Below are 24495 nucleotides of genomic sequence, written 5' to 3'. Positions count from 1 at the left end.
CATTCACTGCAAGCTCCGCCTTCTGGGTTCACGCCATTCTCTTGCCTCAGCCTCCCGAGTAGCTGGGACTACAGGCACCCGCCACCATGCCCAGCTAATTTTTGTATTTTTAGTAGAGACAGGGTTTCACCGTGTTAGCCAGGATGGTCTCGATCTCCTGACCTCGTGATCCACCTGCCTTGGCCTCCCAAAGTGTTGGGATTACAGGCATGAGCCACCGCGCCTGGCCTACCCAGCTAATTTTTGTATTTTTGGTAAAGATGGGATTTCACCATGTTGGCCAGGATGGTCTCCATCTCTTGACTTTGTGATCCAGCCGCCTTGGCCTCCAAAAGTGCTGGGATTACAGGCATGAGCCACCGCGCCCGGCTGGTTTATATTCTTTTATTATTTATAGAGATGGCATTCTTGCTTTGCTGCCAAGGTTGGTTTCAAAATTCCCTGGGGATTCAAGCAATCCCATCTCAGCCTCCCAAAGTGCTGGGATTGCAGGCCTGAGCCACCGTGCTCAGCCCTTAAATTCTTTTAAATTTATTGAGACTTGTTTTATGGCCTAGCATTGGTCTATCCTGAAGACTGTTCCATGTGCACTTGAAAATATGTATCTGCAGTCATTGGGTGGAGTGTCATATATATTTTAGCTACGTTAATAGTGTTGTTCAACTATTTTATATCCTTGTTGATTTTCTATGTAGTTGTTCTGTCATTACTGAAGGTAAGGTATTTAGATCTCCAATTATTATTATTTTTGAGACAGTCTTGCTCTGTCGCCCAGGCTGGAGTGCAGTGGCGTGATCTCAGCTCACTGCAACCTTGCCTTCTGCGTTCAGGTGATTCTCCTGCCTCAGCCTCCTGAGTAGCTGGGAGTATAGGCGCGTGCCACTATGCCCGGCTAATTTTTGTGTTTTTTAGTAGAGATGGCGTTTCACCATGTTGGTCAGGCTGGTCTCGAACTCCTGACCTCGTGATTCACCCCCCACCCCTTGGCCTCCCAAAGTGCTGGGATTACAAGCGTGAGCCACCGCACTTGGCCCTATTATTTATTTATTTTTTTTGGAGACGGAGTTTGCACTTGTTGGCCAGGCTGGAGTGCAATGGTGCAATCTTGGCTCACCGCTACCTCTGCCTCCCAGGTTCAAGTGATTCTCCCACCTCAGCCTCCTGAGTAGCTGGGATTACAGGCATGCACCACCACACTCCAATAATAATTGGAGGCCAGGTACGGTGGCTCATGCCTGTAATCCCAGCAATTTGGGAGGCCGAGGTGGGTGGATCACGTGAGGTCAGGAGTTTGTGACCAGCCTGACCAACATTGAGAAACCCTGTCTCTACTAAAAATATAAAAATCAGCCAGGCATGGCGGTGGGTGCCTGTAATCCCAGCTACTCGGGAGACTGAGGCAGGAGAATCGCTTGAATCCAGGAGGTGGAGGTTGCAGTGAGGTGAGATCACGCCACTGCACTGCAGCCTGGGAGACAGAGCAAGACTCTGTCTCAAAAAAAAAAAAAAAGAAAAGAAAAAAAAGTCTTTTGTGTGATATTAACACAGCCACTCCAGCTTTCTTATTACTATTTGCATGGCTAATTTTTTATCCTTTACTTCCAACTGATTTGTGAACCTAAGTGTACCTTTTGCAGACAGCATAGAGGTGGAATTTGGTGGTGCTGGTGTTTTCAATCCAGTATGACAGTTTCCGCCTTTTTGGAGACAGGGTCTGGCTCTGCCACCCAGGCTGGAGTGCAGTGGTGTGATCTTGTCTCACCACTGCCTCCTCTGCAACCTCTGCCTCCTGGGCTCAAGCCAACCTCCCACCTCAGCCTCCCAAGTAGCTGGGACTACAGGCATATGCCACCATTCCCAGGTAATTTTTTGTAGAGACAGGGGTCTCACTATGTTGCCCAGGGTGGTCTCAAACTCCTGGGCTCAAGCAATCCTCCCATCTCAGCTTCCCAAAGTGCTGGGATTACAGGCTCAAGCCACCACATGGTTTCCTCACAGCCTTTTGAGTTAAGGCAGGTAGTATTTCTATTTCCAAAAGAGGAAACTGAAGCTGAGATGAGGCTGTGCTGTAGAGAAACTTGAATGTTAGGGCAATTGATTTTACTTAATCCAAAAAGATATGCAGTACTAATTAAATATGGTTAGAGATGCAGTAGGGTCAGGCTAGGCATGGTGGCTCATGCCTGTAATCCCAGCACTTTGGGAGGCCAGGAGTCCAAGACTAGCCTGGGCAACATGGTGAGGCCCTCATCTCTACAAAAATTTAAAACTTAGTCAGGTGTGGCAGCACGCATCTGTAATCCTAGCTACTTGGGAGGCCAAAGTGGGAGGATCCCTAGAGCCTAGGAGTTTGAGGCTGCAGTGAGCTATGACCATGCCACTGCACTCCAGCATGTCTCTTAAAAAAAAAGAAAAAAACTGGTCATGTAAAGAAGGCACAAGGAGAACACCACGTGACAATGAAGGCAAAGGCTGGAGTTATGCAGCTACAGGCTAAGGAAGTCAAAGATGGTGGAAGCCAGCAATCACCAAGAGGGAGTACCGTGGCCCTAATATTAGACTCCCACCCCGCAGAGCTCAGACAACACATCTGTTGACTTAAACCACCCAGCTTGCGGTACATTGTCACAGCAGTTCTAAGGAACTAATACAGAGAAAAATAAATATTTCGACTGGCACTTTGGGTTTGTTTATTGCAGCTGATCCTGATCTTAACAAAGGGTATGGTCAGATTTTTTTTTTTTTGAGATGGAGTCTTGCTGTGTTGCCCAGCCTGGAGTGCAGTGGCACGATCTCGGCTCACTGCAAACTCCACCTTCCAGGTTCAAGCGATTTCCAGCTAATTTTTGTACTTTTAGTACATGGCCAGGCTGGTCTCGAACTCCTAATCTCATAATCCTTCGCCTTGGCCTCCCAAACTGCTAGGATTACAGGCATGAGCTGCCACACCCAGCTGATATGGTCAGATTTTATTAAAAGTATCAACCTTTTTTGCTGCCTATAAAAATGTTCATAAGTTATCAGTATTCTTAGCACAATTTCTGTGGTTTTATGAGAGCAGGAGGGGCTGTGAAATGAACAGTGATGAAATGGAAGTCACCACTGTTACAATGGTCAAGAAAATCTCAGATGTGAAGGTGATTTGAGAAATAGCACCTAAATTTATAGAGTATCTATCCTATCTGCTATTTGGTACACCTCATTAAATTCTCACCAAAATGTGTGAAGTAGACTTCTAACATTTTTACCATTTACAGCTATAAAAACTGAGGCCCAGAGATCACTGAGTTGCCCAAGATGCTACAGGTGGTAAAAAACTAGAAATTAAACCTGACTCCCCAGCCCACACTGGGTTCACTCTAGCGCACAGGGCTGCCAGAATTGAGGCAAGAGAGGGTTGCCAGGGAAAAGTCCAGCCTGCTTGGCTGCCTGGGAATGGTGCCAGCGGGAGGGAGAGGATACAAGGAAACTGTGAGGGAATTGCTACCCCAGAGTTTTAACATGCAGCACTTTCAACACATAAATGCTTGATTTGTACCATATGAGCTCAGGGAAGAGAGCGGGGTTATGTTTCTAAGTAATTCATACTGATAATGGCATTCTCTCCAAGCTGTCTATGGTGTTACGTGAAAAGAACAAAACACAGAACAGTATACTATATTTTCTTGAACATGCCTAGAATCGCTCTGAAAAGACAGAGGATGGTAACTGGGTAGGAAGAATTTTCACCTTTCATAATTTTGAATCATGACAATGTCTTTATCTTAAAAAAAGACGACACTGAGCACAAAAAAATAAGGTTTTATTTTCAGCTGATTTTAGAAAGCTCAGAAAAAATTGAAAGAAAATTTATCTATAATTCCCTGACCCAAAGATTACCTGTCAGATGTTCACACAAACATCCTGGTGCATTGCTTGGCTTTAAAACAAACTGGGGTCAGGACATGGTGGCTCATGCCTGTAATCCCAGCACTTTGTGAGGTCAAGGCAGGAGGATCTCTTGAGCCCAGGAGACCAGCCTGGGCAACACAGAGATCCAGTCTTTACCAAAAACTTCAACATTAGCTGGGCATGGCAGCATGCACCTGTAGTCCCAGCTACTCCAGAGGCTGAAGCTGGAGGATCGCCTGAGCACAGGAATTCAAGGCTGTATTGAGCTACAATCATGCCACTGCGCTCCAGCCTGGGCAACAGAGCAAAGCCCTGTCTCAAGAAAACAAACAAACTCACTTTTATACTCTTGACGCTGGGTAAGCATCTTCTATAATGGGTATATTTAAAGGACTTGGGATTAATATTGTAGTAGGCAAGCACTATTTGTATTCTAGAATATTGCCCTTGCTTTCTAGCTTTAACATTTTCTGTCTCAATTTACACTATTTTTACTAGGTAATATTCACTTTTCTTTTGGTTGTCATTTATTCTGTTTTCAACACTATCTTCGTGACCTGTTTGTGTTCAGAGTGGCTCACAGATAAGGAAACATTTTTGCCCAGTCTTAAGTTCGTGGAAGATAATAGGAAGAGTAACTAACTGCAGCAAAAGGTTAGGACAAAACATGGCATTATCAGGGCTTGAAAGGACTTTATTGTGGCTGTGGTGAAGCAGGCCCTGGTCTTGGCAGATGATAGCAGAAGGGCACTGAGTGCCAGTGTGCAACTTGAATTTGATCCCATAAAGTTAGGCATCAGGAAGCCATTTAGAATTTTTCACCCGGTCAGATGCTCAGATTTGCCAGAGAACTCTGGTAGTGGCAAGAACCAGAGCTGGTACTCAGAATTGGGACAGAGGCATTGTCCCCCGCCCCCCCCAAAAAAAGCCCAAATCAGAGCAGTGGCAATGTAAGTGCAGGGAGGACATGATGTGGGATTATTTAGAAAACAGGCCAAATGACATGCAACTACTCCACGGATACAGACGAAGCAGGAATCAGGGACCCAATAAGTCTCAGGTACTTTCAAGTAAGACCATGTAGGTGGAAAGGGGCAGGACTCTGGGTTCCATTCTAAGTAACTGAGACTGACGCAGCAGTGGAACCTCCAGATACAGATAACTCCTGACAGACTGAATACGATCTGGGGACAGCAAGGAGGTGGTAGCTTGAGAGAGGTCTACAATCCACCTAATGGTTTAGAGCCGCCTGACTACCAGGCCTCTGTGTGGATGGGAAAGTCCTGAGGATTGGACTCTGGAAAACCACCACACTTAAGAGACAGAGGAAAAAGAGCAGTCACGGAGGTAGGTCACGAAATAGGGGTCAACAGGACCCCCGAGGAGTTGAAGATACTGGAAAGCACTGGCCATGAGTGCCAGATCTCCAGCACACACATCATGAATTTGCTTCTCCCCAGAGGAACAGAAGCTCCTTCAGCGTGGTGCCTGGCTCAGGGTAGCTGGTCAACAACTAGCTTTTAAAAAAACAGAGACGAGGTCTCACTATGTAGCCCAGGCTGGACTTGAAATCCTGGGCTCAAGCGATCATCCCACTCAGCCTCCCAAAATGCTGGGATTATAGACGTGAGCCACTGTGCACAGCCAATAACTACTTGTTGAGTGAATGAAGAGGTAGGAGCTGGGCTGTAAGTGGCCACTGGACTTGCTGATTAGAAGGGAGTGATGCCATAAACCACAGCCACTTTCAGGACAGCAGCCTGCCTCCTCTCCTTGTACCTTTATCCTGTCCAACACCTAAGTATAGTAGTACCATTGGAAGTCTGTCTCCTCAAAAGCAAGAATGTTCAGGTACACACGTGTGAGTTCACCTCTTAACTATAGGGGAGAAAACCTGTCTTTATGTATAAGTCTCATTCACTCATTTTGACCAAAACCCTTCAGAGGGAGATGCTGTCATTATGATGGGTACCTCTTCAAGACTATGCAACAGCAACAGAGTCTATAAAAGCTACACAGAGGCCGGGTGCGGTGGCTCACGCCTGTAATCCCAGCACTCTGGGAGGCTGGGGCAGGCGGATCACCTGAGGTCGGGAGTTCGAGACCAGCCTGGCCAACATGGTGAAATCCTGTCTCTACTAAAAATACAAAAATTAGCTGGGCGTGCTGGCTCACGCCTGTAGTCCCAGCTACTCGGGAGGCTGAGGCACGAGAATAGCTTGAACCTGGTAGGCAGAGATTGCAGTGAGCTGAGATTATACCACCGTACTCCAGCCTGAGTGAGAGTGAGATTTGGCCTCAAAAAACAAAAAACAAAAAGCCACACAGAACACAAGCAAGAAAGTACTTTTAGATTAAAATTCGTCTTATGTGAATTATGGCAAATGAAATCACCCCACTGTTTATCTGTTTTATGAGTTTTTACATTTGCTTAAAATTAGCATACTTGATCTTTTATAGTTCCCATCTCCACCAATTAGTATTGGCAGATTTCCACTATATGTAGAAGTCAAAAGATCAGACTGTAAAAATATCAGATATTGTAATTAAGAGCTCCAAACAAGTCTTGCAGTTTCGGAGGTAGAAACCCACCCAGCCAGTTCAGCTGCTTGGACTTCAAAGCCCTCCGCCTGGCCATCTCAGCCAGGCTCAGATTCCTTCTCCCACAGATCAGGCCAAGCAGGACTTGTCAAACATACACATTCAAGTTCCTAGCACACAGTAGGTGCTAAGTGGGAATTGATTATAAACTTGAATTCTTCCATCAACAAATATCCACCTCTCCTGTCCAGCTTGCCTCAGATCTTCAGGTTCTCTCTTCACTGAGGCAGCTAAGCTTCTACATCCTTCATGAAGTTTCCTTTACTTCTCGACAGAAGACAGTTCCCTTTAGGCCTATCATCTCTAAATGCAACTGGCTTTCCATTTTCCACTTACTCAACACTCCACAAAGTACATTTGCTACATGGTATTTATTCAATGACTGTATATTTAGTCACCACCTCAATCACTGCTAAGCTCTCTTCACGTCTATCTGTACCACAGTTTCCCATCTTAGACTGTGACATCAACTGGCAAGGGCTTGCTGTTGGCCGATTCACCATGACTGACATGGTGTGTCACAAAGAGCTCCAAGTAAATGCTGTGAAGGAAGAGGATGAGGATGGAGATGAGGATCCTGAGAAGGGCCCAGACTGGCTGCCCAACCCATGGACCTGAGTCCTGAGTAAGGCCTGGGAGCTGCTTTCCCCTCTGCCCAGGAGGTCTGTCCAGGGGTGATTCTAAGGCACAGTGGTGAAGGACATGATTGGTCCCCCAAGTGTGGTCCTCAGGTCTCATGGCAGCCACTCGCCTGGTAACAGTGCAACAAGCATTCCATTTAGAAGATCTTCCAGAACACACACAAGAAGCATTGTCTAATGAAAATGGAGACAAGGTCTTTCTTGGAAGAGAGTGCCCAAGTAGGTACTCTCTGCCCCAAGACTAACCAGGTCCCTTTTAAGGTCCCTGAGAACAGCAGCCTGGGAGCAACCAAGACTTTCAAAGGCTGACAAGGCACAGAGTGGATGAATGGAACGAACAATACATGAAAAAAACACTCTGGCTGATAGAACCTCCAACCTGAGGCAGGGACAGTGTCGCTCGCTGACATGCAGAAACATGACTGTAGCAGAGATGATGATGATGAGAAATGCTTCGCATTTCCCACAATGCCGATATCCCAAGCCCTGTGCTACCACCCTCTCCCTGAACACACACACACACACACACACACACACACACACACACACACACACACACACACACACACACACACAAAGCATCTGCAGAATAAGTCAGAGGTTGACACCCAGAGCCTGACATCAGGATAGGACTCTTGGCACTCTCAACTGAAACACTGTGATTAGTCCTGACTAGACAGCAAAAGTAATGCCAGCCTAAGCTTGAAATGAAGGGTCCATCTTGTGAAAAGTTAGGCTGCGCCCAAGACAGCCAGGTCTGGAAAGTCTTTCACTTCTCCTACTTTGCTGAAAGGCTGTCCACCTTGGTTGAATGTCAGCTTGTACCGTAAGCGGATAGGTTCCTGGGACAGAATAGACAGAAGATGTTATCAGTGGAGAGCAACCTAGGAACAGGGGTCAATGTTAACTCAAGTCAAGTGAGTGCTTCAAACAATTCTGACACAAAATACCTGGGATACTCTCTTTGGGACTACAAACAAGGGGAAACAGGCACATATCCTGGGAACCCTTCGATACTTCTGCAGTCCTGAAATCCTGAGATGGGCTGCAATTCAGAGACCAGCTAAGGAAAACAGGCCTTGTCCTTTCAGAGGACTCCAGAGGATTAGGGAGAGTTCATGTGTCCCTCCCTTGGTCCCCAGCTGTGACAATCCATCTGATCTTCCTTCAATGAGCCCCAAAGACAGACTCCAGCGAGGGACATTCCACATATACCCCTAACACCCAACCAAACCAGAGACTGACTTTCTTTTCTTTTTCTTTTCCTTCCTTCCTTCCTTCCTCCCTCCCTCCCTCTCTCTTTCATCTATCTATCTGTCTGTCTGTCTGTCTGTCTGTCTATCTATCTGATGGAGTCTCGCTCTGTCACCAGGCTGGAGTGCAGTGGTACGATCTTGGCTCACTGCAACCTCCGCCTCCTGGCTTCAAGCAATTCTCCTGCCTCAGCCTCCCGAGTAGCTGAGACTACAGGCGCACGCCACCATGCCCAGCTAATTTTTGTATTTTTAATAGAGATGGGGTTTCACCATGTTGGCCAGGATGGTCTCGATCTCTTGACCTCGTGATCCATCCGCCTCAGCCTCCCAAAGTGCTGGGATTACAGGCGTGGGCCACTGCACCTGGCCGACTTTATTTTTTTTTGAGATGGAGTCTTGCTCTGTTGCCCAGGCTGGAGTGCAGTAGTGCGATCTTGGCTCACTGCAACCTCCACCTCCTGGGTTCAAGCGATTCTCCTGCCTCAGCCTCCTGAGTAGCTAGAACTAAAGGCACGTGCCCCCACACCCAGCTAATTTTTGTATTTTTAGTAGAGATGGGGTTTCACCATGTTGGCCAGGCTGGTCTCAAACTCCTGACCTCAGGTGGTCCACCTGCCTCAGCCTCCCAAAGTGCTGGGATTACAGGGGTGAACCACTGTGCCCGGCAAACCAGAGACTTTAGAGCAAGGCCTCAATGTGTCTCTCTCTACCCACAAAGTTACCTCCCCTTACAGTTCAGAGGCCCCCATCTCCCTGCTTCCACAGACACTGGAACATACTTTGTGTGGACTGTCAAGCAGCAGCATCTGAGATATCACAGCTGGAGGCATCAAAGGACTGAATGCAGGAAGCTTGGAGCTGGATGCCGGCTGCAGCTTCACTCTCATTGACTATTGGGGGAAGAAAACCAGCATGTAACTCATTCCTAACCACAGCTTCCAGGACGGAGATCAGGTGAGGGGGAGCTGGACCTCCCCAACACCCCTCCAAGAGGAAATGGCCCTCTTAGACGTGGTACCCCGAGGCACCTATGGGAGCCCAAGCAGACAGACTCCCACTAATTGATAAAAGGATCTAAGAGGCCTTTCCTTCCACACACAGAATGGATCAGGAGTTGTGCGGTCAATAACCGGCATCTGAGAGGCAGCATCAACAGCCAGGGCACATCTTGGGTTGAATTGTAACTCTGCTTCTCACTAGCTCTGTGACCTTGAGTAAAATATTTAATTTCTGAGCCTCGGGTTAACTTATAACACAGAGGTGGTAGCAGAACGTTGCCCACAGGACTACCATAAGAAGTAGAGACTGCAGGTCATATTTTTGTCTGTCTCGAATCTTTTCCTTTCAGGACAGGCCCCTTCCCCTGTGACTGTGGGGTGCCTGTTGATCAGTAGGGCCCCACTTCCCTTGAAAAGGGGTGGATATGTTATCTCACATTGGCCAAGTGTCTCATATCCCAGGATACAAGTTCCTGGTCCAAGGTATGGAAGTAACACCAACAAGCCCAATCAGAGCCCTTTCCTGGGTAATCAACATACATGCTTCATGCCTGGTGAGAGTTTCTGAGATAAAGAGGGTTAAGGACCATGCAACCCTGGAGCTGTGGGTAGCCACTTTCCTGTTTGTGGCGAAACTGTCGGAATGGTGCTAAAGAAAAGCAGAGTCAAGAGATACAGACAGATTCTTAAGGCATCGTTTAAGAACCTATCTGGATCCACTCATATCTGAAGCCAGATATTCAGGAATCCCCAGTCAGGTAAGCCATTACATTCCCACTTTATCTTCAGTTAGTTTGAGTGAAGATTCTTTCCTTGACACTCGACAGATAAGTCCCAGCAAAGAACCTGGCACTCAAAAACGACAGCCATTACTGAGAAATCCTCAACAGATGACTCACCTTTGGCACAGCCACTTGAAACATGATATCCCAGACAGGCTGGGGAGCCGTGCTCATCATGGTCAAGAGCAGCACCTGTACCTCTGGGTGCCCAGGGGCTCCCGTCTGGGAGAAGTGGAGCAGAATTCTGAATCCATTCCGGTCATACACAATGAGAGGCGGCAGGCTGCCTGGCAGAGAGGGCGCGAGCAGAAGGGTTAACACCACTACAAACCCCCCAGACAGCCAGGCTGGAAAGAGATGTACATGTTATCCCTAGATGCTGTTGCTTCTCCATGCAGAACATGTCCATGACTGAATTCCTCTGCACTACCAGAATTCAAGTCCTAGCTGGACTCTAGCTGGACTCCTATGACCCTTCAAACTGACCTTTCTCCACCATCCAACCATCATACACACACCACCAGCTATTAAAAATCACATTTTTGAGGAAGATATGATCATGATTAAAATCATGCACGAACACTATAGAAAACAGAGAATTATCAGCCAGGCGTGGGGGCTCACGCCTGTAATCCCAGCACTTTAGGAGGCTGAGGCGGGTGGATCACTTGAGGTTAAGAGTTCAAGACCAGCCTGGACAACATGGCAAAACCCCATCTCTACTAAAAATACAAAAATTAGCCGGAAATGGTGGTACACGCCTGTAATCCCAGCCATTTGAGAGGCTGAGGCACAAAAATCACTTGAACTCGGGAGGCGGAGGTTGCAGTGAACTGCACTCCAGCCTAGGTGACAGAGCGAGACTGTCTCAAAAAAACAAACAAAAAACAAAAAACCACACACACAAACAGGATTATCATTAAAAAATGAAATAAATGCCTTTTTTTTTTTTTTTTTGAGATGGACTTTCACTTTTGTTGCCCAGGCTGGAGTGCAATGGCATGATCTTGGCTCACTGCAACCTCCGCCTCCCGGGTAGCTGGGATTACAGGCATGCACCACCACACCTGGCTAATTTTTGTGTTTTTAGTAGAGACGGGGTTTCTCCATGTTGGTCAGGCTGGGGGAGTTCAGGCCTCAAACTCCCGACCTCAGGTGATCCACCCACCTCGACCTCCCAAAGTGCTGGGATTACAGGCGTGAGCCACCACACCCAGCCAATGCATTCTTAATTCTACCCAGAAACAACCACTTACTTCCTTCTGGTCTTTTTTGTATGACTACAAACACACACATATGCTCACACACACACATATACCACCTTATATTTAATTGTACAAAACCGTAGATACCAAATCACCTCAAATTAATAAGTTTAATAACATTCCAATGGAAATTCTAAAGAGACTTTTAATTTAGCTAAGGAGTGACTCTAATGTTTATTTGAGGGGGAAAAACTATGTAAGACTAACCAATAAATTTAAAAAGGGGGGCAGGGCTATAGCAAATACTCAGATAAAATTACAATTCAAGTAAAGTGACATAAAACGTGCGGAACAAATCTAAATGAGACTGTAACATAACATATCCTTCAAAAATCAGGGCTGGCTCAATGAATGGCACTCAGACTGGTTAATCAGCTGGGAAAAACCTTAATATCAAAATATACATTACTAAAATATAGCTTAGAGCTGGGTATGGTGTCTCATGCCCATAATCCCAGCTACTCAGGAGGCTGAGATGGGAAAACTGCTTGAGGTCAGGAGTTCAAGACCAGCCTGCGCAATACAGTGAGATCTGCCTCCCACCCCCAAAAAGACAATAAAAATTTGCTGGATGTGGTGGTGCATGCCTGTCATCCTAGCTACCTGGGAGTCTGAGGCAGGAGGATTGCTTGAGCCCAGGAGGAATATGAGGCTGCAGTGAGCTATGACTGTGCCACCGCACTCCTGCCTAGGCGATGGAGCGAAGCCCCATCTCAAAAAAATTAAAACACAGTTTAACAATGAAACTACCAAAGATTTAAGAGACTGAAAATACCAGTGGGGTATGGTGGCAAGAGTATGGGGAAAAAAGCAACCTTTTCAGAAGGGAAATTGGTAATGCAGATCAAAATTTTAAATGTCTACATGTGGCATTTCACTGGTATTATGATCTCCTAATAATCAGGAAGGTATAAAAGGAAGGTATAAAGAAAGGCATCCAAAGATGTTCTTTGTAGCCCTGGGTTTTTTTTTTTTTTTTTTTTTTTTTTAGACAGTCTCACTGTGTCACCCAGGCTGGAGTGCAGTGGTGCAATCTCAGCTCACTGCAACCTCCGCCTCCCAGGTTCAAGTGATTCTCTTGCCTCAGCCTCCCAAGTAGCTGGGACTACAGGTGCCCACACCACGCCTGGCTAATTTTTTGTGTGTTTTTTAGTAGAGACAGGGTTTCACCATGTTGGCCAGGTTGGTCTCAAACTCCTGACCTCAGGTGCTCCACCCACCTCGGCCTCCCAACGTGCTGGGATTACAGGCGTGAGCCACCACACCCGGCCTGTAGCCCTGTTTTTAACAGTAAACAGGTAGAAAGAAATTGACCTTCAGAGAAGGACTGAATAAGCTGGACATAGTGGCGCATGCCTGTAGTCCCAGCTACTCGGGAGGCCAAGGTTGGGGGATGGCTTGAGCCTGGAGGACAGAGGTTGTAGTGAACTGAGATGGCGCCACTGCACTCCAGCCTGGGTGATAGGGCCAGACCTTGCCTCAAAAATAAAATTTAAAAAAAAAAAAAAAAATGACTGAATAGGGCTGGGCGCGGTGGCTCACGCCTGTAATCCCAGCACTTTGGGAGGCCAAGGTGGGCAGATCACGAGGTCAAGAGATCGAGACCATCCTGGCTAACACGGTGAAACCCTGTCTCTACTAAAAATACAAAAAATTAGCTGGGCATGGTTGTTGGCACCTGTGTCCCAGCTACTCGGGAGGCTGAGGCAAGAGAATGGTGTGAACCCAGGAGGTGGAGCTTGCAGTGAGCCGAGATCATGCCGCTACAATCCAGCCCGGGCGACAGTGAGACTCTGTCTCAAAAAAAAAAAAAAAAAAAAAAAAAAATGACTGAATAAACAGATTACAGTACCTCTACTTAATGGTGCATATATATAAGTTCATTAAAAATCAAGTTTTTAAAGAACAACTAAGGGCATAAAAATGGTATAGGCTTATAAAGTAACAGTAAATAGAGTATAAAACATTCTATATATACTGTGGTATCAAGTTATTAAGAACTGTATGTACATATATATGTACATGATAAGACAAGAAGAAAATCTATCAAGACATGAACAGAATTTCCATCCCTGGCTGGTAATGGTATAGATGATTTTACTTTTCTAGTCTATCTTTTTTTTTTTTTTTTTTTTTTGAGTCAGAGTCTTCTCTGTTGCTCAGACCGAAGCGCAGTGGTACGATCTCAGCTCACTGCAACTTCTGCCGTCTGGGTTCAGGTGATTCTCCTGGTTCAGGCTCCTGAGTAGCTGGGATTACAGGTGTACACTACCACACCCAGCTAATTTTTATATTTTTAGGGTTTCACCATGTTGGCCAGGCTGGTCTTGAACTCCTGACCTAAAGTGATCTGTCCGCCTTGGCCTCCCAAAGTGCTGGGATTACAGGCATGAGCCACTGCGTCTGGCCTATTTTATCTTTAATAAAACTCTACATTTTGAACACGTATTTTTGTTTTTAACTTTTTTATTTTTTAACGTTTGCTTTGTAATAATTTCAGACTTATAAAAAGTTATAAAACTAATACAAAAATTTCTATATACGCTTCATGTAGCTTCCCCAGATGTAAACATCGTAACTACAGTACAATTATTGAATTCAGAAAATTAACATTGAACATGTATTATTTCTTAAACCAAAAATCAGTAAAGAAATGTGCAAAGAGCTCCCACTGTTTACCAACTCTGTTTATTTATACATTTGTCTGCCTGGCTTTCAGGGCTCTCTGCAATCTAACCTCACCACAAAGAGCCATAGGAGGGCTCTGTGCTAAAGAGCCCAGGCCCTGGAACAGACGACCTGAGTTGTGTCCTGCTCTGCATACTAGTGTAGAGATGGTAGGCACCTTAATTAGCTGAGCCTTCCATTTCCTTCCCTTTTAACAGAGATAATATCCACTTTTCTGCTTTAATGAGGATCCCTAGAGAAGGAGGATCACTAGCCAAATTCATCCACTCGTTTGAATTCTACCTCTTGCCAGTCATTTCAGGCCACATTAAACATTCCCTTCTTAATCCCAAATCAATGAACATTATGTGCCTAAGTAAGCCTTTTCATTAAATTCTGCCTGCCCATATCCTTGACAGTGTCAATACTAACGAAGGCTAAGAAATCAGCTAAAAGACAAAGAAGCAAACTTTTTTTTTTTTGGAGACGGACTCTCACTTTGTCACCCAGGCTAGAGTGTGGTGGCATGATCTTGGCTCACTGCAACCTCTACCTCCTGGGTTCAAGCAATTCTCCTGCCTCAGCCTCCCAAGTAGCTGGGACTACAGGCATGTACCACCATGCCCAGCTAATGTTTGTATTTTTTGTAGAGAGAGGGCTTCGTTATGTTGGCCAGGCTGGTCTGGAACTCCTGGCCTCAAGTGATCACCTGCCTTGGCCTCCCAATTTTTTTCTTCCCCCCCAAATAGAGACAAGGCTATGTTGCCCAGGCTGGTCTCAAACTCCTGGCCTCAAGTGATCCTCCCACCTCAGCCTCCCAAAGTGCTGGGATTACAGGCATGAGTCACCATACCTGGCCACAACCTCTTACTTTCTGCCCTCATGCAAAATCTCTCCCATTTATCAACCAAATTTAAGGGCCACTTCTACCAAATTGGATTGGAAAAAGCTGGGAGTCTAATAGATTCCCAGGAAAAAAAAAAAGGTGGGGAGTGAAACTGTACTTACTGGGCTTAACAGACTCCAAAGGGACAAACACTTGAGCCAGAGGTGTATTCTGTGAAGATGGGGAAGGAGCCAACGGGCCAGCCTCCCAGGACCAACCTGGAGAGGACTTAGTACCTGGTGGCACTTCCTTGGGGACACTTTTCTGCGAAACATAATTCCTACAAAGAAATAAAAAATATCAAAGATCAGCAAAAATTGTACCGATTTCCTGGAATTTGGGTTAGGCTTATTAAAGAACAAGGAAAAAATAACACACACACACAGACACACACAGACACGCAGAGTTAAATGTCATATGCCTTTTTTTTGATACAGTGTCTCGCTCTGTTGCCCAGGCTGGAGTGCAGTCGAACAGTCTCGGCTCACTGCAACCTCTGCCTTCCAGGCTCAAGCGATTCTCCTGACTCAGCCTCCTGAGTAGCTGGGATTACAGGTACCTGCCACAACGCCCGACTAATTTTTGTATTTTTATTAGAGACAGGGTTTCACCACGTTGGCCGCGCTGGTCTCAAACTCTTGACCTCAGGTGATCCGCCCGCCTTGGCCTCCCAAAGTGCTGGGATTACAGGCATGAGCTAATGCGCCAGATGTTATATGACTTTTGTCAAGTAATCGAACTCATACCTCAGCTTCCTCATCTGTTAAATGGGAATAACAGAAGTAATTTACCTCCTAGGGCTGTTATAAGAATCAAATGAGACAATGTATGAAAAGCACTTAGAGGCTGGGCACGGTGGCTCATGCCTGTAATCCCGGCACTTTGGGAGGCCGAGGCAGGTGGATCATTTGAGGTCAGGAGTTCAAGACCAGCCTGGCCGACATGGTGAAACCCCATCTCTACTAAAAATACAAAAATTTTAAAAAAATAAAAAATAAAAAATTAGCCAGGCGGTGGTGGCGCACGCTTGTAATCCCAGCTACTCAGGAGGCTGAGGCAGGAGAATGGCTAGAGCCTGGGAGGCGGAGGTTGTGGTGAGCCGAGATCACACTACTGCACTCCAGCCTGGGCAACAGAGTGAGACTCCGTCTCAGAAAAAAAAAAAAGAAAGAAAGAAAGAAAAGCACTTAAAATGTCCACACATAATAAGAACCCAATAACCTAGAGCCTTTGTTATGAAGGTTGCTTGTGTTGTACCTGTCAGGCAGTCCCTGACAATAAGTAGCTCAGTTAGGTTGTTTCCCAGGTGTGATCACAGAGGGACTTGAGCCAGGCAGATGATACACAAATTACACCAGCTACTATCCACTCCATGATTTTGTCCATTTGGGACACAAACTGAAAACATTTTAGAAAACTAAAGTCCCGAGAGGAGAAATAACCCACCCTGCCCGAGTGGCTGAAAAAAAGAAGACTGAAAGAAATGACCTCTGGGTGGCAAATGGGAATGAACTCCCAGAACATCCCACTTCTGCCAGAGCCTGGTGGTTTCTATCAGGAACATGGGCACTTTCAGGCTGTTTGGGTGAAGGTAAGCTGCACTTTTCCAGAGGCAAAGGGACAGTATCTATGAAAATGTTGTTATATTCACACCTTAGAGAACCTCTCCCTTCAGGGATCTATACTATAAGGCACTCCCCCAAGCACCTCCAAACTGGAAATTATGTAAATGTCCACAAAAGGGAAATGATCAAATACATCCATGCAATAAATTGTAATGTAGCTATTAAGACTGACGCATATTTATAGAAACTGATATGAAATGCATCACAGATATAATATAATATGAAAAGGTCATGCTGGAGTGCAGTTTATAAATTAAAATCCTGTTTGTGTAACAAGACACAGGAATGTACCACTACACGTATAGAAAAAAAGCAAAGAAGGAACATTCAACCTTGTTTTTAGGGAGTGGTACTTTGCACTTTGTTGTATATTTCTCCATGGATCAAATTTTGCTTAACTTCAATTATATGGTTATTAGAAGGGAAAACGAAAACAAATGGCAAAAACCTCATGTTCTACTACTCCTAGTCCTTAAATAAACCTCTTTTCAGATGTCTTGGCCAAAGCAGGTATTTTCCTATGACTTAGGAAAAGAAGTAAAATGAGAAAAGGGAAGCAGCATATTAAACTTTTTTTGAGAAAGGGTCTCACTCTGCTGCCCAGGCTGGAATGCAGTGGCATGGTAATGGCTCATTGCAGCCTCGACTTTCCGGGCTCAAGTGATCCTTCCACCTCAGCCTCCTGAGCAGCTGGGACTACAGGCATGACCTACCATGCCTGGCTAATTTTTGTATTTTTTGTAGAGATGGGGTTTTGCCATATCTCCCAGGCTGGTCTTGAACTCCAGGGCTCAAGCGATCCACCTGCCTTGGCCTCCCAAAGTTCTGGGATTACAGGTATGATATGGTTTGGCTGTGTCCCCACCCAAATCTCATCTTGAATTGTAGCACCCACAATTCCCACATGTTGTAGCAGGGACCCAGTAGGAGATATCTGAATCATGGGTGCAGTTTCCCCATACTGTTCCATGGTAGTAAGTCTCATGAGACCTGACGGTTTTATAAGGGGAAACCCTTTCTCGTTTGGCTCTCATTCCCTCGTCTGCCGCCACATAAGACATGCCTTTTGGCTGAGTGCGGTGGCTCATGCCTGTAATCCCAGCACTTTGGGAAGCCGAGGCGGGCGGATCATGAGGTCAAGAGATCGAGACCATTCTGGCTAACACAGTGAAACCCCATCTCTACTAAAAAAAATACAAACAATTAACCGGGTGTGGTGGCACACGCCTGTAATCCCAGCTACTCAGGAGGCTGAGACAAAAGAATCGCTTGAACCTGGGAGGCAGAGGTTGCAGTGAGCTGAGATCGCACCCCTGCACTCCACCTAGGGCGACAGAGCGAGACTCCATCTCAAAAAAAAAAAAAAAAGAAAAAAAGAAAACACACGCCTTTTGCCTTCCGCCATGACTGGGAGGCCTCCCCAGCCACGTGGAACTATGAGTCCATTAAACCTCTTTTTGTTTTTAAATTACACAGTCTTGGGTATGTCTTTATCAGCAGTGTGAAAACAAGTACAAGGCATGAGCCACCGCACCTGGCCTAAACTTTCAATAGAAAGATATTTCTCGGCCAGGCAGATGGATCACCTGAGGTCAGGAGTTTGAGACCAGCCTGGCCAACATGGTGAAACCCCGTCTCTACTAAAAATTAAAAAAAAAAAATAGCTGGGCATGGTGGCGCGTGCCTGTAATCCCAGCTACTTGGGAGGCTGAGGCAAGAGAATCGCTTGAACTCAGGAGGTAAAGGTTGTAGTGAGCCGAGATTGTGCCACTGCACTCTAGCCTGGGCAACAGAGTGAAACCCCGTCTAAAACAAAAAGAAAAAAAGACCAAAAAAAAAGAAAGAAAGATGTTTCTCCAGGGCGAGAGGCTGTCTTAGAGCACCATTCTCTGGCCCTTGTCCCATGAGAAGGAACCGCACTCAGGAGCCACACTCTCCCAGTCCCCTTGCCCAGAAGACTCACAGAGGGCCCAGAGCTGGCTGTGGTGAGAGGAGGTCCAGCAAATTCCTGTCTGCAGAAGGGTTCTGAACGTCACCGCCTGGCAGCATGAGGGAGGGATTCCTCTTTTCCTCACAGCAATTCTGACCAGAACCCTGTCAAATCAGGAATGGCTAAAATAAGACCAGGGTATGAATGACCATCAGCCACAGTAAAACTAAGGCACAGCTCTCCTGAGCCCACCCAAGCTGCTGTGGCCCAGACTGGTGACATCACTTGGGGCAAGAGGGGAAAGAAAGGGCAAGATCACATGAAGCTCCTGGGCAGACCTCCAGGAAGTAGGCAACTGGTGCAACCTGTCTCCCTCCAGGGTACCAGCCAGACAGTTATGGGTGAGGAAGAGGCTTTGGACCTCCAAGGCCATGATCCCACCAGGACAGTGCAGGAGCACCTCTCTGCTTACCAGGCAGTGCTGCCTCACAAGGGCAGGTCTGAGACCCTCCCCTTCTCTCTCCAGGCCCTGGGAAGGGCATCCTTACCGTAACAGGAGCATCACTGATTCCTGTAAGAAAGGAGTAGAGTGAGATGCCTAACAGTAACTCCACCTGCTTCAAGATGAAGAGTAATGCCACACCCATCCTTTCTAGGACATCCAGAAAGTCTAGACAAATAAGCAACTTACTGAAGGTCATGCGACTCGTCCATGGCCAATCTGTGACTAATATGTGCAAGGGAGACCCTCTGAACTGCCCAGAACACCTGATTCCCTCGGCAGCAGATATGTGCTCCCCAAGGGAACCAGCTCATTCCCCTACTCACAATCACCCGGACTCCCTCAGCAGCAGGTATGTGCTTCCTGAGGGGACCAGCTCACTCCCCTACTCACAACCACCCTGATTCCCTCAGCAGCAGGCATGTGCTTCCTGAGGAGACCAGCTCACTCCCCTACTCAGAACCCTGCTGATTCCCTCAGCAGCAGGCACTTGCTCCCAGAGGGAACCAGCTCACTCCCCCACTCACACCCATCCCGATTCCCTCAGCAGCAGGCATGTGCTCCTTGAGGGTCCAGCTCACTCTCCTACTCACAACCACCCTGATTCCCTCAGCAGCAGGTATGTGCTCCCTCAGCAGCAGACACGTGTTCTCCAAGGGTCCAGCTCACTCCCCTACTCACACTCTTCCTGACTGCTCAGCAGCAGACATGTGCTTCCCAAGGGGACCAGCTCACTCCCCTACTCACACCCACCCTGACTCCCTCAGCAGCAAGCACATGCTCCCAGAGGGAACCAGCTATTCACAACCATCTCGACTCCCTCAGCAGCAGGCATGTGCTCTGCGAAGGGAACCAGCTCACTCCCCTACTCGCACCCATCCTGTGCCTACTCCCCACAAGCACCTGCCCTTACCCAAGGCTGCCAGGTCCTGATGAAGCAAAGATGGCACCACAGTCCCCGCCTGCGCAGGTCCATTGTCCACCTCCAAGTCAATCAGGGGGCAGGTCTTCATGCAGCCTGCTGGATTCTGAAAGACTAGAAAGCCCAGGGTTAGGAAGAGAAGTCAGTTGGACATGAAAGCGAAGTCTCCACATAAATCCTATCAGCTTCCCTCAGGCCACCTCCCAATCAAATGGTAATGCCCTCCCTGCCCTTCCAAGAACCTTCCACTAAGCTGAGTGTCCTGACACACAGCTCAGCTGGCATCCACGACAAGAGGGAGCCAAGGCCTGCCTTCCTACCCCAGAGATCACCGGCCCTCCTGCAAAGGTCCCATCACCCTGGAGGAAAGCAGATTCAGCCTTCTCCAGCTCAGGCCATTCTGAGGCTTCTGACCACAGCTGATCAGAATCACCCACAGTGCTGGAAAGACGCAGACCTCCAGGCCCAGCTCCAAGCAGTCTTGATTCAGAAGGTCCAAGCCAGGGACCGCATTTCAACCAGTGCTCCAGGTGATTCTGATACAGCTGACCTGGCACTAGGAACCACTAAGGAAGACCATTTCTTTTGTCTCTAGCTCCTGTATGTAAGCATTTATGAGAATTCAAACGCAGGCACAGCTTAGCCATCTGCTTTTGTGTGTAGTCAAAGCTGGGGTCCAGCCTGGCAACCAGCTCATGACAATTCCTAAGGCTGGGCGTGGCATCATGAAACCCACTTTCACAGGAAGAGGAACAAAGGGCGAGTTCTCTCATTTCTATTCCTTAACCCAGAATATGTTTAGGACCCATTTCTTTTCTGGGAATTGCAGGCTGCCCCAAGGCAGAGAAGGCAAGGAGAAGCTTTCAAACATACCTCTGGAGACAGGGATGTCTCCCAATGACCTGGTCACTCTGTTTCCAAAGGTGACCCGGCCCTCCATCACCTGTTTGTACAGCAGAACTCCTTGGGTGAGGAGGTCATTTGCCTGGAGAATTTCCGCTGAAGAATGAGGGAAGACTCAGAACCCCCTGGTTTGGCAACCAACAATCTCAGTCTTTTCTAAGCTTTTCCATAAAACAGCCTTCATATGGCTCGACTATGTTCAGTTTATCCACACCTCCTGTCCCCAGATTGTGTCATCGGACCCTATCAGGCCTAGTCAGTTAACCCGAGTCCTAACATGTTAGTAGTTCTCAATGCAGAAGGAAGCAAATCTGTTCACCTTCTACACCTGTACTGTCCAGAGTAATGGCCAGCAGTAAGCACTCAAATTAAGGCCCTTTCAATAACAAACTTTTAACTTTAACTCAGAACTTGAAGCTGGTGGCTCATGCCTATAATCCCACCATTTTGGGAGGCCGAGGCGGGTGGATCACCTGAGGTCAGGAGTTCGAGACTATCCTGGCCAATATGGTGAAATCCAGTTTCTACTAAAAATACAAAAAATCAGCCATGGCGGGTGCATGTAATCCCAGCTATTCGGGAGGCTGAGGTGGCAGAATTGCTTAAATCCGGGAGACGGAGGTTGCAGTAAGCTGAGATCGCGCCATTGCACTCCAGCCGGGGCACCAAGAGCGAAACTCCATCTCAAGAAAAAAAAGAAATATCAGAAACAGAACATTAGCAGCATCATGGGGGATGCCACGAACAAAACTGAGACCAAGAGAACTCTCAATTCTGAGGGCCTATTTTCACTCAAGGAAAAAAGGCTGTGCGTGGTGGTTCACACCTGTAATCCCAGCATTTTGGGAAGCCAAGGTGGGCAAATCACTTGAGCCCAGGAGTTTGAGACCAGCCTGGCCAACATGGCAACACTCCATCTCTACTAAAAGTACAAAAATTAGCCAGGTGTGGTGGTGCGCAACTGTAGTCCCAGCTACTCAGGAGGCTGAGGCATGAGAATAGCTTGAACACAGGACATAAAGGCTGTAGAGGCTGCAGTGAGCTGAGCACGCCACTGGACTCCAGCCTGAGCAACAGAGTGGGATTGTCTCAAAAAAAGGAAAAAGGATTGCAGAGGGCATGCACGTGCTATCCACTAAGAGAGACTGAAGAAATATAAACCAATTATACAGTATGGCTTTTCTTTTATGTCTGACTTAGAACAATTTTTTTTTAAGTTAGCAAGAGATGATTAAGGAGAAATTTTATCAGGGAAATCTGAACACTGACGGAATCTTTGATTATTTTGAAATGTCCAGAGGCCGGGGATTGTGGCTCACGCCTGTAATCCCAGCACTTTGGGAAGCCGAGGCAGACGGATCACTAGAGGCCAGAAGTTTGAAACCAGCCTGGCCAAAATGGTGAAACGTCATCTTACAAAAATACAAAAATTAGCCAGGCGTGATGGTAGGTGCCTATAATCCCAGCTACTTGGGAGGCTGAGGAAGGAGAATGGCTTGAACCCGGGAGGTAGAGGTTGCAGTGAGCCAAGACTGCACCACTGCACTCTAGCCTGGACGACAGAGCGAGACTCCATCTCAAAAATAATTAAAAGAAAAAGAAACGTCTAGAATTTGCTTCAAAACAGACTAGGGAATGGGTGGGTACAGAGGTACAGATGACACAAGATAAAAAAAATCAGCTATGAGCTGGTAATTATTAAAGATGAGTGAAGAATACATAGGATTTATTTTACTATTCCCCTCTCTCATGTTTCGAGATTTTCCATAATAAAGAGTTAACATTTTTTTTTAGTAACTGTGGACAATTCTCCACTTCCTTACAGATGTACCTTCCATTTCCCATCGGCCTGGCCCTCTTAGGTGACCTACCTGGCCCCTGAAGGTACAAAAGCCCGTAATCCCTTGGAGACACCACCCGCAGCTGTTTCTCTGGCCCCTGCGATTGGTCAGCTTTTCCTGAAGCCTCCAGTGGGATCTTTCTTCTACCTCTCACACCCCAATCTCCATGGCCAATTTCCACCCCTTTTCAGGCTTTAGACCTGCTGCTGATTTCTTACTGAAGCCTGGATCCTGCTAGAAGTCAGTTCTGAGGCAACTCAGGCCACACCCTCCCCAAGCCCAAACTCCACGGAACCTAAAGTCCACTCTGTCTTGTTCCTGGCACAGCAGTGTGACAGGAGGGACCGAGTCTGTCTTGCAACTGGACTGCTAGCTACACCCAAGGAAAGAAAACTTACCGAGTGCATCATCGTCATCAGTGGTGTCACTCGCCAGCCGGAACAGCATGGGCCGCAGCTTTTCACACCTCTCATACACGACCTGAAAGAGCAGAGCTTGGTTCATGACACATGCCCGGGCACACCATAAAGCCCCCCTCCAGGGCCCCAGGAGCCTCCGATCAGGCAGACGGCAGAGTCTGGGGCTTCAGAAGGCCTCCCATTGGTCCTGACTTAGAGACTGCAGTTTTGAAGTAACATGGCAGAGTTTCAGGAAAAGACTACAGGCTACAAGTGTATGATTTTTGAAAATAAAAGAATCTGACCGGGCAGAGTGGCTCATGTCTGTAATCCCAGCACTTTAGGAGACCAAGGTGGGCAGATCACCTGAGGTCAGGAGTTCAAGACCAGCCTGGCCAGCATGGTGAAACCCTGTCTCTACTAAAAATACAAAAGTTAGCGGGTGCCTGTAATTCCAGGTACTCGGGAGGCTTTCTCTTAGGAATTTGGAAAGACAGTAGTTCATTTCTACTAATCTTGTGAAGTGGAAGGACAGGTAAATAAAGAAGTTATGTGGAGGCTGGCTCTCCTCCTGTGCAGAGAAACATAAAAAAAAAAAAAAAAAAAAAAAACTGGAATGCAGAGAGAGATGGCTGAAACAGACCTGCAGAAGGAGGTGGAGAACAGAGCTCCAAGGGAGTCCAACAGCATGGCTGCCTTGAACCTGGAACAGACAGGCTGTGGTTTCTTTTTGATTGTTTGTTTTATTTTTTGAGACAGAGTTTCGCTGTTGTTGCCCAGGCTGGAGTGCAATGGAGTGATCTCAGCTCACCACAACCTCCGCCTCCCGGGTTCAAATGATTCCCCCTGCTTCAGCCTCCTGAGTAGCTGGGATTACAGGCATGCACCACCATGCCGGGCTGATACTGTATTTTTAGTAGAGACGGAGTTTCTCCATATTGGTCAGGCTGGTCTTGAACTCCTGAACTCAGGTCATCCACCTGCCTCGGCCCCCCAAAGTGCTGGGATTACAGGCATGAGCCACTGCGCCTGGCTGGGCTGTGGTTTCTTAGATATGATAACAAAAGCACCAGCAAGACATTAAAAAAAAAAAAAAAAAGGCCAGGCATGGTGGCTCATGCCTGTAATCCCAACACTTCGGAAGGCCAAGGCAGGTGGATCACCTGAGGTCAGGGTTCAAGACCAGCATGGCCAACATGGTGAAACCCTGTCTCTACTGGCCAGGCACGGTGGCTCACACCTGTAATCCCAGCACTTTGGGAGGCTGAGGTGGGTGGATCACCTGAGGTCAGGAGTTCAAGACCAGCCTAACCAACATAGAGAAACCCTGTCTCTACTAAAAAAAAAAAAAAAAAAAAATACAAAATTAGTCAGGCTGCTGTCACAT

The 24495-nt window shown here is 47.0% G+C and overlaps 1 protein-coding gene across 1 annotated transcript in view; it reads right to left on the bottom strand.

The window, feature by feature from the left end:
* Nucleotides 1–4564: 4564 nt before the first annotated feature.
* LOC129027228 (ADP-ribosylation factor-binding protein GGA2-like) overlaps nt 4565–24495 on the bottom strand; it is a 30686-nt gene continuing 10755 nt past the window's right edge. Inside the window, exons 8-17 of the mRNA XM_054473860.2 lie at nt 23109–23190; nt 20840–20965; nt 19958–20080; nt 19091–19113; nt 18576–18706; nt 15110–15267; nt 10287–10456; nt 9169–9279; nt 7959–7975; nt 4565–7033 (exon numbers count right to left, since the gene is read on the bottom strand). Of these exons, the coding sequence (XP_054329835.1) occupies nt 6946–7033; nt 7959–7975; nt 9169–9279; nt 10287–10456; nt 15110–15267; nt 18576–18706; nt 19091–19113; nt 19958–20080; nt 20840–20965; nt 23109–23190 (1029 nt within the window). The 3' untranslated portion in view covers nt 4565–6945. The remainder of the gene's footprint in view (nt 7034–7958; nt 7976–9168; nt 9280–10286; nt 10457–15109; nt 15268–18575; nt 18707–19090; nt 19114–19957; nt 20081–20839; nt 20966–23108; nt 23191–24495) is intronic.

The sequence above is a fragment of the Pongo pygmaeus genome, chromosome 9 (genome assembly GCF_028885625.2).
Source record: "Pongo pygmaeus isolate AG05252 chromosome 9, NHGRI_mPonPyg2-v2.0_pri, whole genome shotgun sequence".
NCBI classification, from domain to species: Eukaryota; Metazoa; Chordata; class Mammalia; order Primates; family Hominidae; genus Pongo; species Pongo pygmaeus.
This window is presented reverse-complemented; position numbering and strand designations above follow the sequence as displayed.